The following is a 13,766-nucleotide window of genomic DNA, read 5'->3' as shown; positions in this document are numbered from 1 at the left end:
TTACATGCATTATTTCATTTAGTCTTCTTGAGAGCCACATGAGGTTGGTGCCATGATTATCCCTGTTTTATAGATGAGGTTTCAGTAGCATGGAGAGATTTGGAACTTACCCAAAGTCACACATCTAGGAAGTACTAGAGCCAGGCTTCAAATCCAAGATCTCACTGTGTTAATCCATTCTCACACTGCTAATAAAGACATATCTGAAACTGGGTAATTTATAAAGGAAAGAGGTTTAATGGACTCACAGTTCCACATGGCTGGGGAAGCCTCACAATCATGGCGGAAGGTGAAGGAGGAGCAAAGGCACATCTTACATGATGGCAGGCAAGAGAGCATGTGCAGGAGAACTGTCCTTTATAAACCATCAGATCTCATGAGACTTATTTACTATTACAAAAACAACACAGGAAACCCCACCCCCATGATCCAATGACCTCTCACCAGGTCCCTCCCATGACACATGGGGATTATGGGAGCTACAATTCAACATGAGATTTGAGTGGGGACACAGCCACACCATATCACTCACACTATTGATGACTACACTGAAAAGAAGAAAGAAATGAGAAAGCATGCACATGTATGAAGAATTAGAGAGTAAAACTAGAAGCAGAAAAAAAACAGTAATTCAGAATACTTCATAATATTACCCATTCAGCCCTCATCATTTCTCCAAGAAGCCATTAAAATTATCCATCACTGTTTGGATAGAAACTGAAGCAAAAAATGAAAATATAATCTGGCTTAAATTACCCAGAGGTTATTGAGATAGAGGGCTGACAGTAAAAGATTGTGTCTAGGATATAGTCTTATCCTATTTCAGTGTGGCTTTCCTTACTGAGAGTGAAACAGGTTGGTTTTATAAATCTTTCTATTAAGGGAAATCTCTGCTTTCTTGGTAAAAGGCCAAAATATGACTGTGCTTGAATTAGATTTCTTTAATTTCAGAGGTAAACTGTAGCTCACCAGCAGATATGGATGGAATCCAGAAAGGGCTGGAACCAAGGAAAATGTATCAGTATGGAGCTGTTGTAACTCTGGAGTGTGAAGACGGGTATATGCTGGAAGGCAGTCCCCAGAGCCAGTGCCAATCGGATCACCAATGGAACCCTCCCCTGGCGGTTTGCAGATCCCGTAAGTACCAAGGGCTTCACCGCCCCTTGTAACTGGCTAACGGAGAGAAGAGAGAGAGAGTTTCCCTCAGTGTGGAGATTCCTGGGTTTTAAATTGACATAGGTTTGTGACCAGTTGTATAATTACAGAGGAACTTGAAGTCAGTGGTCTATTCTAGAAAAAGCACAGCTTGGCCAGGTCCGTGACTTCTGCCTGTGATACCAGAATTTTGAGAGGCTGAGGCAGGAGGATTGCTTGAGCCTAGGAGTTTAAGACCAGTCTGGGCAATGTAGTGAGACCTGGTCTCTACCAAAAAAAATAATAATAATAATAACCAGGCATGGAGGTGTGCACCTGTGGCCCCAGCTACTCGGGTAGCTGAGATGGGAGGATCACTTCAGCCCAGGAGGTCGAAGCTGCAGTGAACCATGATTGCACCACTGCACTCTAGCCTGGACAACAGAGTAAGACTCTATCAAAAAAAAAAAAAAAGAAAGAAATTAAATAAAATAAAAAAGAAAAAGGAAAAGAAAAAACACAGCTTTCTTAGGATGGGGAAAGTGAAGAAAAGAAAATAGAGGGAAACACTAATTTAAAAGGAGCAAAAATGTGAAACAAGCAACCTGACATTTTGTAAGGAGTTGCTGCATAGACCACCCTATGTGCTGAATCTGAGTTAATTAGTGCTTACAATTTCACAGGGAACTCCAGAAATAAGTTAAATAACTAGTTGTTACAGTTAATATTTGCATTCTAACCTGAGAAATGTCTGATTATAAAGTTGAGTATATTGGTTTTGTCATCGGTGAACTCCCCCAATCTACTTAGAGTGAAAAAGAAAAAGGCCAGTGAGTTGTTACATAAGAAACAAGTGGATATAACTCAAAGTTCCAATACATCTTTTTTATCTGTTGTTTTTTGTTTTTGTTTTTGTTTTAAATAGACACAAGGTCTCACTATGTTGCCCAGGTTGGTCTCAAACTCCTGAGCTCAAGTGATCTTCCCACCTTGGCCTCTCAAAGTGCTAGGATTACAGGCATGTGCCACTGTGCCTGGCCCCAATACATCTTTTAAATCGACTTGGAAGGGAGCTAGAGTGTTGATTTCTGGGACGTTACCATGAAACGTGGGGCTACATTGAATTATGACACTATACTGATAATCATTTTCATGATTTTGTACTATTTTTAGGTTCACTTGCTCCTGTCCTTTGTGGTAAGTCTTCCTAAATACTTGAAGAAAAGCTCTTATAATATTTTTTTAAAATATGTAATGCTAGAGGTCCTATATCCTATCTGATGATATATTTAACTCATAGGGAATGTTCTCTTTTTGGTGTTTTAAAGATACTTCAATGTACATGTCACATTACAAAATGTCACTTTGGCATAGAGTTGGATAAATTATTTGAACAGCCAGCTCTTTCTTCTTTTTAAATTGATATTTTAGTTTTTATTAACTGTTGGTATTTGGCTTGATTTGGTCTATTGAAATAGGCAGGCTTCTTCTGCTGTAGCAAAATATATTTCACAGCTGAGAGTTAAATGTTGTTATGCAAAATTATAAGAACCTGGTGTCCTGTGCACCTAATTTCTATTCTTGAGATTTCTCTCTTGTCACCTCAGTGACAAGATTGTTACTAATAAAACTAAAAGGAACAGAAAAACTCAATGAAAAGTTGACTGGAACCTTGCGGTCATGTGCTTGGTGCTTTAGATTAAATGTGGACTGGATCAAATCAGAAAAACCTTAAGCTCAACTATGATTATTCAGGAATTCAGCATTTATGTCCAAGAAGAGTTAAGTATGAGTCACGTAACATTTTCCCCACCACTAGCAACAGGCCCTACAATCAGTCAGAACAATGTAGGTGATAGTCTTCTGGCATTTGATACTTGCTGGATTTTTCTTCTAGGTATTGCTGCAGGTTTGATACTTCTTACCTTCTTGGTTGTTGTTACCTTATACATGATATCAAAACACAGAGAACGGTAAGTTCAAATGCAAATACTTGATTGACCAACATGCACAAATGGTTTTGGCTTCTTGTCTGAAACTAAACACAGAAACACAAGTTATGTGAAATAAATACTGCAATGTGATAACTAAATGAAGTATCTCGTGCTATACAAAAGAAAGCCCTTTCTGTAGGACTTAAGAGATGTCAAACACTTAGCTTATTTTATTGAATGATGTTTATTCAGATAGTATATTGTAAACAAATCTAGAGAATAGGAAAAAAATCCCAGTGGGAACAACTGCAAATACTTTGGTGTATTCGTATCTGATCTTTTTCGTATATTTTTTCTCTCTTTAAACTGAAATTTTGTCATTTTCATCTTCTGTCTTGATTTTTTTCATTTAGACTCATGTTTATGTTTTTATGTCTTTAAGTCATGTTTCAGTTACTAAATAGCATATTATTCTACTGTGTGTATTTATGTATGTATTTATGTGTTTTAAGTTCCTTCCAAATTTACTTTGATAATATATAAAGATAGGAGTAACACCTTTGGCTAAACCTTTTTTCATACCCACTTATTTCCCTAGAATAGATTTCTAGAATTACTAAAGATAAGTGCATGAGCATTTAATATACTTGATAACTATTGTCAGATGACTTGCCAGAAAGTTTGTTCTTAGTAATATTTAATGTACCTGGATATGTCGTGTTTCTCAACCCCTTTTCCTGCTTCATTGATTTGCCTGTTCCATTACAAACCACTTTGTGTTTAATTAATACCTTTATGTTATTATATCTGGTAGGGCAAGAATTCACACTACAATTTTATAGGATTTCCTCTCTATTCTCTTCTGTTTGTTCCTATAGGTGATTTTTAGAATCATTTGTAATTTAAAAAAAAAATTGTGATTACATTTAAGTCTATAGATTAATTTGTGAGAAATTGGCATCTTTTCTGTAATGTGTTCTCATTCAGAAACATACTAAGTCTTTCCATTTGGTCAAGTAATCTTTTCTCTCCCTTAGTCATTTTCATGATTACTTAAAATTAGCTATATTACTACATTTCTATGTTTTGGTATGTTATGTTTTCTTATCCAGAAATTAGATATATTTTTACATATTATTTTTAATTATTTTTAAACATCTGAATCCATTAGGAATTTATTTTATGGTATGGTAGTTGAAGTAAACCCACTTGTACTTTTTTTTCCCCTATATATTCAATTTTTTCAAAACCTATTTTGAGTAAACCATCCCTTCACCATTGGTCATAGTTTTCTTTATCAGATAAAGCATGCCTATTCAATTCTTATGTACACTGGGGCTTATGTCAGAGATGTCTGACATAGATATGCAAGATAGGTTATATTCCACTGATTGGCCTGTCTCTATGAGCCAGAGCGACTCTATTAATCAATGTAGCTTTATAATAGCTTTTTCTGCCATATGTTCCCCCTCTTTAAAACTATTTTGAAATTTTCTTCTATTTATTTTTGCAGATAAGCTATAGAATTATTTGCACCACAACTACACCTCCCATACCCTAGAAAAATAAAATAAAATGTTAGATCATTGATAGGAAGTGCCTTAAACCTATATATTTATTTGGGAAGAACTGACCTCTTCATGATATTCACTATTTCCTTCCAGAAATACCAGATGACTAATTATTCAGATGTTTTGTTATATCTCAGTTAAAATTTAATAGATTACCTTATATAAGCTACATAGACATAAAAGTATCTTATTTTTATTGCTTTATAAATAGAATCATTTTTGGTTATGTCTTATAAGTAATTGCAAATTATATCTAGGAAAGTCTATCTTTATACAATCATTAATTCTAACAGCTTTTCAGTGAGTTACCCAATCATCTAAGTAGAAAACTATATTTTCTACCAATAATTATTATTGGTAGAAATAATTTCTACCTCATATCTACCGATTATACATTTCCATTTATTTGTTTTTGTCTCATTTTACTGAGAAGAATTTTAAGGAAAATCTTCAGTAATATTAGGGAATATTGACATATTTTAACCTTCATTTTTAATATAAAGCCTCCAGTGTTTTATCACTAAAAATGATACTGCATCCTTTTTTCTTTTCTATATTACAAAAAGTGTATTTCTAGTCACAAAAGTTGTTTTTCCCTATTTAAAATCACTGAAAAATCTTGTTTTCCTTCTTTAAACATATTTTTTATATCACTATAAATATTTGCATAAGTTTTTAAAATACAAAAGTAAATATGCTTGTTGTAGCAAATTAAATAGTTTATAAAGATACTGAATAGTCTCTTCCACAGCACAACTGCTGGTGTCTTCAAGTCCAACATATTAAGTTGATGGATGTCAGCAATTTGCTGTAGATACTTTCATATGTTGCTCTATCTAGTATATACATGCATGGCTTTTAAAACATTTGAGCAGTAATGTTAGAGAAATAGAAGTCACGCGAAAAGAGGAATGACCATGTCCATTCATTCTATTCTTACACAACAACAGCTGAGTCCCTACTATGCCTTAGCACTATACTAGGCTAGAATCACAAAGCCTAGTAGCATATGGCCTTTGTCATCAAGGAGGTCACAGCCTGGTAAAGGAGGACAAGCATGTCGCTAAACAAGTACCATAAAATAATGTCGCCATGGTGGATTGTATGATATTTGGTGAGAATGCAAAGCAAATGGTCAATATTTGGGAGTTTTAATCAGGAAAAGTCTCAACGTGGAAGAGATGTTTCAGGTGAGCCTCAAGAGAGTGTAGACGAGGAGAGAAAGGCATTCCAGATAGAAAGAGCAGTTTGAATAAAGGCCCAGAGGCTTGGCTTTCCATCATGTATTGTGAGAACTACATAAGCCATTTGAAATGGCTAGGAAATAGTGTGTGTGTGATGGTGATTGAAGGCGAAAGTGGCATAGCTTTAGGTGGAGGCATGCCATTAAAGAAAAAAAAAAAAAACCCTGACACATAAATCTTGTGGAAGCTACAGAATACTGATATGTGCAAAGGATACTTTTTTAACAAAGCATACCGTCAGGTGTTGGCCTCGGATGTTATGTGTGCATAGGTTCGTGAGTCTTTGTACATGCTAGCGTTAGGGTGGATAATCCAATGAAGTCTTACCAACTGTCAGGTAGCTCCGAGTGGGCAGATGACCAAGTCATGCCACCTAAAACATGTTACCAAAAAGCTCCAGCAAAATTTCTTTCACGTGCCAAGTCCCCTGGATCTATCATTTACCCTGCCACCAGTGCCATCTGATGCCATGGCTCAGTTATGTAATTCCTTGAATAGGCTCAGACATGAAGGGGTTGCACTGAAACTATGTACTGAGGGTATCTACGAACCTGGGCAGTTTGTTCTAGGCTGGAGGCGGGAGGGTGAGGGCTGCCTATGGGGTTCTGGCTGTGCTGTACAGTTAGCGTGTACTTAGAGGGTAGAGTTTACCAGAGTGTGTACCACACAACCCTGCTTTCATGAATGACTTCAGAAAAAAAGGGTGTTCTATGGCAAATAAGATTTGGACATACTGCACACTGTATTTTTTTCTTGTGGAGAATCACAAGGACCATGAGAATATTTACTAAGAGGTTCTTTGCTGTCAAGAAGAGAGGATTTCCAGGACTTGGTGACATGCTGGATGTGGTGAGAAGGAGGCACATAGAATGGCTCACATGAAGGCGATGAGGTGGACTCCCTGACTCACTAAAAGAGGAGAGGGGCAGGTTTGTGGGGGAAGATGAGGAGTTTGGTTCTGACCTGGTACTTTGAGGTACTCATGATTTAGGACTTGGGAGAAGGGTCTGGACTCAGGTGGGTGACACTTAAATCACAATGGAAGCTGTGGGACCAAAAAGAACAGAATAGATAAAAATTGGGATGAGAACAGCCCTCAGAAGAACAGTAATGTTCAAAAGGCAGAAAGTGAAGGAAGAGAGGCAGGGGGAAAACTAGGAGAGAGTGGTGTCACAGAATTCAAGGAGAAAAGGGTCTCAAAAAAATTAGGGATGTCATTTGCAGGGCCTTCCTCATAGGAAGTCACAAGACAATTTCAGCCAAGAGTAATTAGAAACGTAAATACATAGAAAATATAGCCTCTGTCTCTTTCCTTCATGCTACTGAGTTTGCTATCAGAGCACTGCATGTGTATAAAAATTTGCAAATTTGGGGAATGCTTACAAGTGCAAATAATTTATAATATTCCAGTCTAATTATTGTTTATTAATATGATTATATCATGTACTATACTTAAGTGCCTCAACTGATATGAACCAAACATACCTGTTTAACCAGATTCCTAGTTGTCATTCATTTGTTTTATTTCCATTTGCTAACCCACTTCAATAGATTTTCCAATAATTGATAAAGACATTTGAACGGCCTGAAATGCTTTTTTAAATGAGATGAGTAATCATTTAATAATGAATATCTAGTGACAATATTAAATATTTTGAAAAGCCATCTAAACATTTGAAAGATACTATGCTATTCTTTTCTAGTCATCTAAGATATTGTAACAAAGCTTAAATCGCACATTGACCTAAAAATTACTGTTTTATAATCTTCTTAACATATCTCCTATACACGGAACTCTTCAATATTGTAGTGAGTGACATGCCGTCAGTGTCCTTAGCAGTATTCTTTCTTCCCCAGTAATTTTGTATTATGTTAATTTAGAGCTCTACATGGTAGTATAATCACATTTTATTGTCTTTTAGTAATTCTGGCAAAGTGGTTTTAGAAACACAATGAAATATGTGTGCTTTCAAAGAAGGAAAGTAAAAACATTCTCTTCAAACTCGTTTAAAGCTTTTAAGTTAGACTAGAAGATTGAGTACCAAAAGGGTAAAGTTATGATCAGATTCTAAAATAAGAACTTATTTTTGCTTCTTTTCTTCAATTTGGAAGTTGTAGTTGTTAGTCATTAAGTGTCCTGGATCCTAGGGTAAAGCTGCTTAGTGTCAGCCTCTGACTTGAACACTTACAAACGTAGATCATTAATTTTTTATGTGCCTTTCCAAAAAATGGAGTTACAGTGTTTACACTTCATAGGGTAAAAACAATAAAAATGAAATCATCACAGAAAACCAAACACTGTATGTGTTTCGCTTGTAAGTGAAAGTTGAACAATGAGAACACGTGGGCACAGGGAGGGGAACATCACACACTGGGGCCTTTCACAGGGTTGGGGGCTGGGGGAGGGATAGCATTAGGAGAAATACCTAATGTAGATGACGGGTTGATGGGTGCAGCAAACCACCGTGGTGCATGTATACCTATGTAACAAACCTGCACATTCTGCACATGTACCCTAGAACTTACAGTATAATTTAAAAAAATGAAATCATCCACAAAAGTACTTACCATGTGTTGGGAATTATGGAAAGCAAATAATTGCTACATTGAAACATGGTCAATGAGTAAAGATATTACTTTTTTCTTTCTTCTTCTGTTTAGCAATTATTATACAAATACAAGCCAGAAAGAAGCTTTTCATTTAGAAGCACGAGAAGTATATTCTGTTGATCCATACAACCCAGCCAGTTGATCAGAAGACAAACTGGTAGTATGTAATGAAATGGAAATATTATTAATTTACATATAAAATTTCCTTCAACTTGTATTTATCAATAAGCATAGCATTCACGGTATATATATATGCTTCTTACTGTTGCACAAGTCTTCAGTAATCATGCATAGCAATTGTTCATTTACCTACTTCATTTTGCCAACTAATGTTCCAATTTTTTAATCCATTCATCCATTCAACAAATATTAAACTAAATAGCAAAACAACTAAGAATAAAATCAATAAGATGATAAGCATTATATAGAGACATAATAAAGCAGGCAAGGGGGATAAAGAGAACAGGGTGGTCGCAAGGAAAGCTCTTACTAAGAGAATGTCATTTGAGAAAAATCTCAAGGGAAGTAAAGAGCCAGGGCCGGCCTTGGTGGCTCACGCCTTTAATCCCAGCACTTTGGGAGGCTGAGGCGGGCAGAGCATTTGAGGTCAAGAGTTTGAGACCACTCTGTTCAACATGGTAAAACCCCGTCTCTACTAAAAATACGAAAATTAGCCAAGCGTGGTGGTGTGCACCTGTGGTCCCAGCTACTCGGGAGGCTGAGGCAGGAGAATCACTTGAGCCTAGGAGGTGGAGGTTGCAGTGAGCCAAGACTGCGCCACTGCACCCCAGCCTGGACAACAGAGCAAGACTGCATCTCAAAAAAAAAAAAAAAAAAAAAAAGCCAGCCATGTGGCCATATGGGGGAGGAGGATTCCAGAAAGAACAGTAGGTGCAAAGGCCATAAGGCAGTGTGTGCCAGCTGTGTTGGTGGCACAGCAAGGAGGCCAGCATGGCCTAGAGTTGTAGAGATGAAATGACAGAGATGGGGGTGGGATGTGGGGGAGAGGATGATCGCACAAAGTCTGCTGTGTCATTCTAACGGGATGGTGGCCAGGAGGGGATGATTGTATAAAGCGTGCTAGGTCATGGTAAAGAGATTGGTTTTTATTTGGAAGCTTTTAAGGAGCGGAGCAACACATTCACCTTAACTGCCGTGTTAAGAACAGACTGTAGGATGCCACGGGTGGAAGATGGGAGTCAATGAGGAGGCTGCTGCAATCATCCAGGCAAGAAATTGTCAGTGGCTACCACCAGGTTGTGAGAAGAGGCCAGATTCTGCATGCATTTTTAAGACAGTGACAGTAGGATTTGTTGATAGTTTGTATCAGAATGTGAGAGGAAGAGAGCTGTCAGTAATGACACGAGGGCTTTTGCCTAAGCAACTGGAAGGATAGAACTACCATTAATTAACATGTATGAGAATGCAAAGAGCAGGATTGGGGAGAAAAATCAGGAGTTCCACTGTGGAGATGTTAAGTGTGGATGTCTAATAGACTTGACAAGAAGACAGCTGATGTACAAGTCTGTATTTTGGGCAATTGGTCCAGGCTGGAGATAAAAATTTGGGCTTTGTCATCATATGGATGTACATAACAAGGAGACTGAATAAGATCTCTGAGGAGAAGTGAAAGAGGCTAGCGAAAAGAAAAGGTCCAAGTATTGAGCCCTGGATCCTCCAACATTAGGAGTCATGGAGTGAGAAGGCGCCTACTAAGGAGTGAAGGAGCAGCCTCTGATACTATCCAGAGAAGAACCTTAAAGTCAGGCAAAGAAAGAATTTTAGGGAGGAGGGAGTGATCAACTCTGTCCAGTGTTGCTGGTAGGCCAAGAAAATGAGCCCTGAAAACTGACCATTGAAATTCAGTAGCACAATTTTTTTTTTTTTTTTTTTTGAGACAGGGTCTCACTCTGTCACCCAGGCTGGAGTGCAGTGGTGTGATCTCAACTCACGGCAGCCTCTACTTCCTGGGTTCAAGTGATTCTCATGCCTCAGTCTCCTGAGTAGCTGGGATTATAGGCAAGCAGCACAAAATTTGCTGCTGAACTTGACAAGACAGTTTTTGAAGAGAGGAAGGAGGCAGGAGCCTGACTGGACTGAGCTTAAGAGAGAATGAAAGGAGAGAAATTGCAGCTATCAACTATAGACAACCTTTCTGTTTTTTTTCTATAAAAAGGAGCAAATAAGTAAAGTGCTAGCAAGAGTAAAACATAAAGTCAACAGAAATATTAAGATTGGAGAAATAGCAGCTATGCCCTATTCCTACATGCTGATGGGAATAATTTAGTAGAAAGGGAAAGAGTGATGGCGGAAAGAGAGAGAAGAATTGCTTGAGCAAGGTCTGGGTAAGCTGGGAGGAACAGATTAAGCAGAGGAGCTCCTAGCTGCATGGGCTTAGTAACAGGAGGGAGGGCAGAATCTGCAGGTGCGGATGAAGGCAGGCTGGGAGCTGTGATGGGGAGTGAACGTGTGGAAGTTCTCTTCCGATGATTCAGTCTTCTCAGTGAATAGAAAGCAAATTATTCAGCTGAGAGTGAGGCTCGGAAAGGAGGTATTAGAGAGTTAAGAAGAAAAAGGAAGGCATTAAATCATCAACTAAGAATTGAAGACTGAATTTATAGGGAGTACAGAAAGGCCGACAGGCGACATGAGATGTGCACCTGAGGTTCCCATGAGAAAATGGGGATGAACATTTGAAGGTTTACTCTGTCCGGGGCTTATGCGACAGTCTTTCATGCCCTCTCTTACTTAGCCATCAGTACCACTTTGAAAGGTGGGTGTTCTCCCAAGATAATACCAAGATGAAGAAATAATATCCAAGAAAACCTTGGGCAAGGTCTCAGGGTCAATCATTGGCAAAGGTGGAATGCAAGCTCATGTCTGAGTTTAAACTGCTTTCTCCTGCATAATCTAGAAACTAAAGATACCAGCCGGGAGTGGTGGCTCACGTCTGTAATCCCAGCACTTTGGGAGGCCAAGGCAGGCAGATCACGAGGTCAGGAGATCGAGACCATCTTGGCCAACATGGTGAAACCCCGTCTCTACTAAAAATACAAAAATTAGCTGGGTTTGGTGGCACGTGCCTGTAATCCCAGCTACTCGGGAGGCTGAGGCAGGAGAATTGCTTGAACCGGGGAGTTGGAGGTTGCAGTGAGCTGAGATCACGCCACTGCACTCCAGCCTGCCGACAAAGCGAGATTCCATCTCAAAATAAAATAAAATAAAATAAAAAAGATACCACCTCTGTCCTCTTGCAACTTATTTTAATAAGAAAAATAAGACCCATAAATATCATAGGTAATAATACATACCATAAACAAGGTATAGAAAATCTGTGATGGCAGTTGAGGAAGAAAAGGTAACCTGCTGCTGGTGAGTCATGACAGGGGGACCATACTAGTGACCTCTAAATCCAAACCAGTTGAGGTACAGAGTACACCTAGCACGTAAATATTTGTTGAATGAGTATATGAATGAGAAAGATTAGTACTTTCATTTCTCATTTAGTTTAATTCATGTTTATATGAATGTATATAAAATGTAGTTATTTGTCCCAGAGCATGTTATATGAAGAAAGGCCTTTCAATAGAATGATATCTTCTAATAGACTTGATGCTTTGTTGGTTATACCAGCTGTAACTGGTATGTAAAGAGAATGTTAGCATTATTTAAACTTCGAGTTGCACCACTGCTGTTCATGCTGCTTCCTAAACAGAAATGATCTATTTCAGTGTGCCTCGTTGCTTGGAATTCAGCGGAATATTGATTAGGAAGAAACTGCTCTAATATCAGCAAGTCTCTTTATATGGCCTCAAGATCAATGAAATGATGTCATAAGCGATCACTTCCTATATGCACTTATTCTCAAGAAGAACATCTTTATGGTAAAGATAGGAGCCCAGTTTCACTGCCATGTATTCTTCAAGGACTTTCTGAAGCCTCACTTGTGAGGTGCCTGAAGCCAGGCCATGGCTATAAACAATTACATGGCTCTAAAAAGTTTCGCCCTTTTTAAGGAAGGCACTAAAAAGAGCTGTCCTGGTATCTAGACCCATCTTCTTTTTGTAATCAGCATACTCAATGTTACTATCTGCTTTTGGTTATAATGTGTTTTTAATTATCTAAATAAAGTATGAAGCATTTTCTGGGATTATGATGGCCTTACCTTTATTAGGAAGTATGGTTTTATTTTGATAGTAGCTTCCTTCTCTGGTGGTGTTAATCATTTCATTTTTACCCTTACTTGGTTTGAGTTTTTCTCACATTACTGTATATACTTTGCCTTTCCATAATCACTCAGTGATTCCAATTTGCACAAGTTTTTTTAAATTATGGGAATCGAGATTTAATTCTAGAGATTTGGTGTACAATCCAAGCTTTGGATGTTTCTTTAGCAGTTTTGTGATAAGTTCTAGTTGCTTGTAAAATTTCACTTAATAATGTGTACATTAGTCATTCAATAAATTGTAATTGTAAAGAAAACATACAACACTTGCCTTATTTTTTATTTTTATTTTTTTGGAGTCAATGAACTCTTGGATAACAGAGAGTCTTAGGGCTTTAGAGTCCACGATTTAACAGTTATTCATTCAGGATCCCATCACTTGGTCGTTTTAGCCAAACTTTCAATCCACAAATTCAATTTCCTCACCCTCAAGACTTTCTCTTATATTTGTCCAGCCAAACCTTCCCCGGCTCACTCATCCTCTCCCACCACACCCTTGATATAGATATAGCTGTTAATTTTCTCTGTTCCAACATTTAAACTATTGAGAAAATAAAACCTTGCTCACTGGTAACCACAAATTTACTTTCTACCTTCCCCTAGACTAGGTATGCTGTTCAGCATCTTTTTTTTTCTGTTTTTTAAAATTGTGATTAAAAACATAACATAAAATTTACCATCTTCACCATTTTTAAGGGTACAGTTCAGTAGAGTTAGGTACATTCACATTGTTGTAAAGCAGATCTCCACAACTCTTTTTCTCTTATAAAACTAAGACTCTATATCCATTATATAGTAACTCCACATTCCCCCATCCCTTCAGTCCCTGGCAACCACCATTCTGTTTTCTGTTGCAATGAATTTGACTACTCTCAGTACCTCACATAAGTGGAATCATACAGTACCTGTCCTTTTGTGACTGACTTATTTCACTTAGCATAATGTCCTTGAAGTTCATTAATGTTGTAGCATGTGTAAGAATTTCTTTTTAAGGAAAGAAATTCATTGTGTGTATATGCAATTTTGTTTATACATTTTGTTCATTCAT

The 13,766-nt window shown here is 37.7% G+C and overlaps 1 protein-coding gene across 3 annotated transcripts in view; it reads left to right on the top strand.

The window, feature by feature from the left end:
- Window positions 1-12,920, top strand: part of CR2 (complement C3d receptor 2) — a 35,623-nt gene extending 22,703 nt beyond the window's left edge. For all 3 annotated transcript variants that reach the window (XM_009238386.3, XM_054521564.1, XM_009238382.3), the window contains 5 exons: window positions 952-1,137; window positions 2,308-2,331; window positions 3,032-3,107; window positions 8,545-8,653; window positions 12,225-12,920. In XM_009238386.3, the coding sequence (XP_009236661.1) occupies window positions 952-1,137; window positions 2,308-2,331; window positions 3,032-3,107; window positions 8,545-8,635 (377 nt within the window). In that variant the 3' untranslated portion in view covers window positions 8,636-8,653; window positions 12,225-12,920. The remainder of the gene's footprint in view (window positions 1-951; window positions 1,138-2,307; window positions 2,332-3,031; window positions 3,108-8,544; window positions 8,654-12,224) is intronic.
- Window positions 12,921-13,766: the final 846 nt, after the last annotated feature.

This window comes from Pongo abelii, chromosome 1 (genome assembly GCF_028885655.2).
Source record: "Pongo abelii isolate AG06213 chromosome 1, NHGRI_mPonAbe1-v2.0_pri, whole genome shotgun sequence".
Taxonomy (NCBI): Eukaryota; Metazoa; Chordata; class Mammalia; order Primates; family Hominidae; genus Pongo; species Pongo abelii.
The sequence above is the reverse complement of the archived record's forward strand: the minus strand, read 5'-3'. Positions and strand labels throughout refer to the sequence as shown.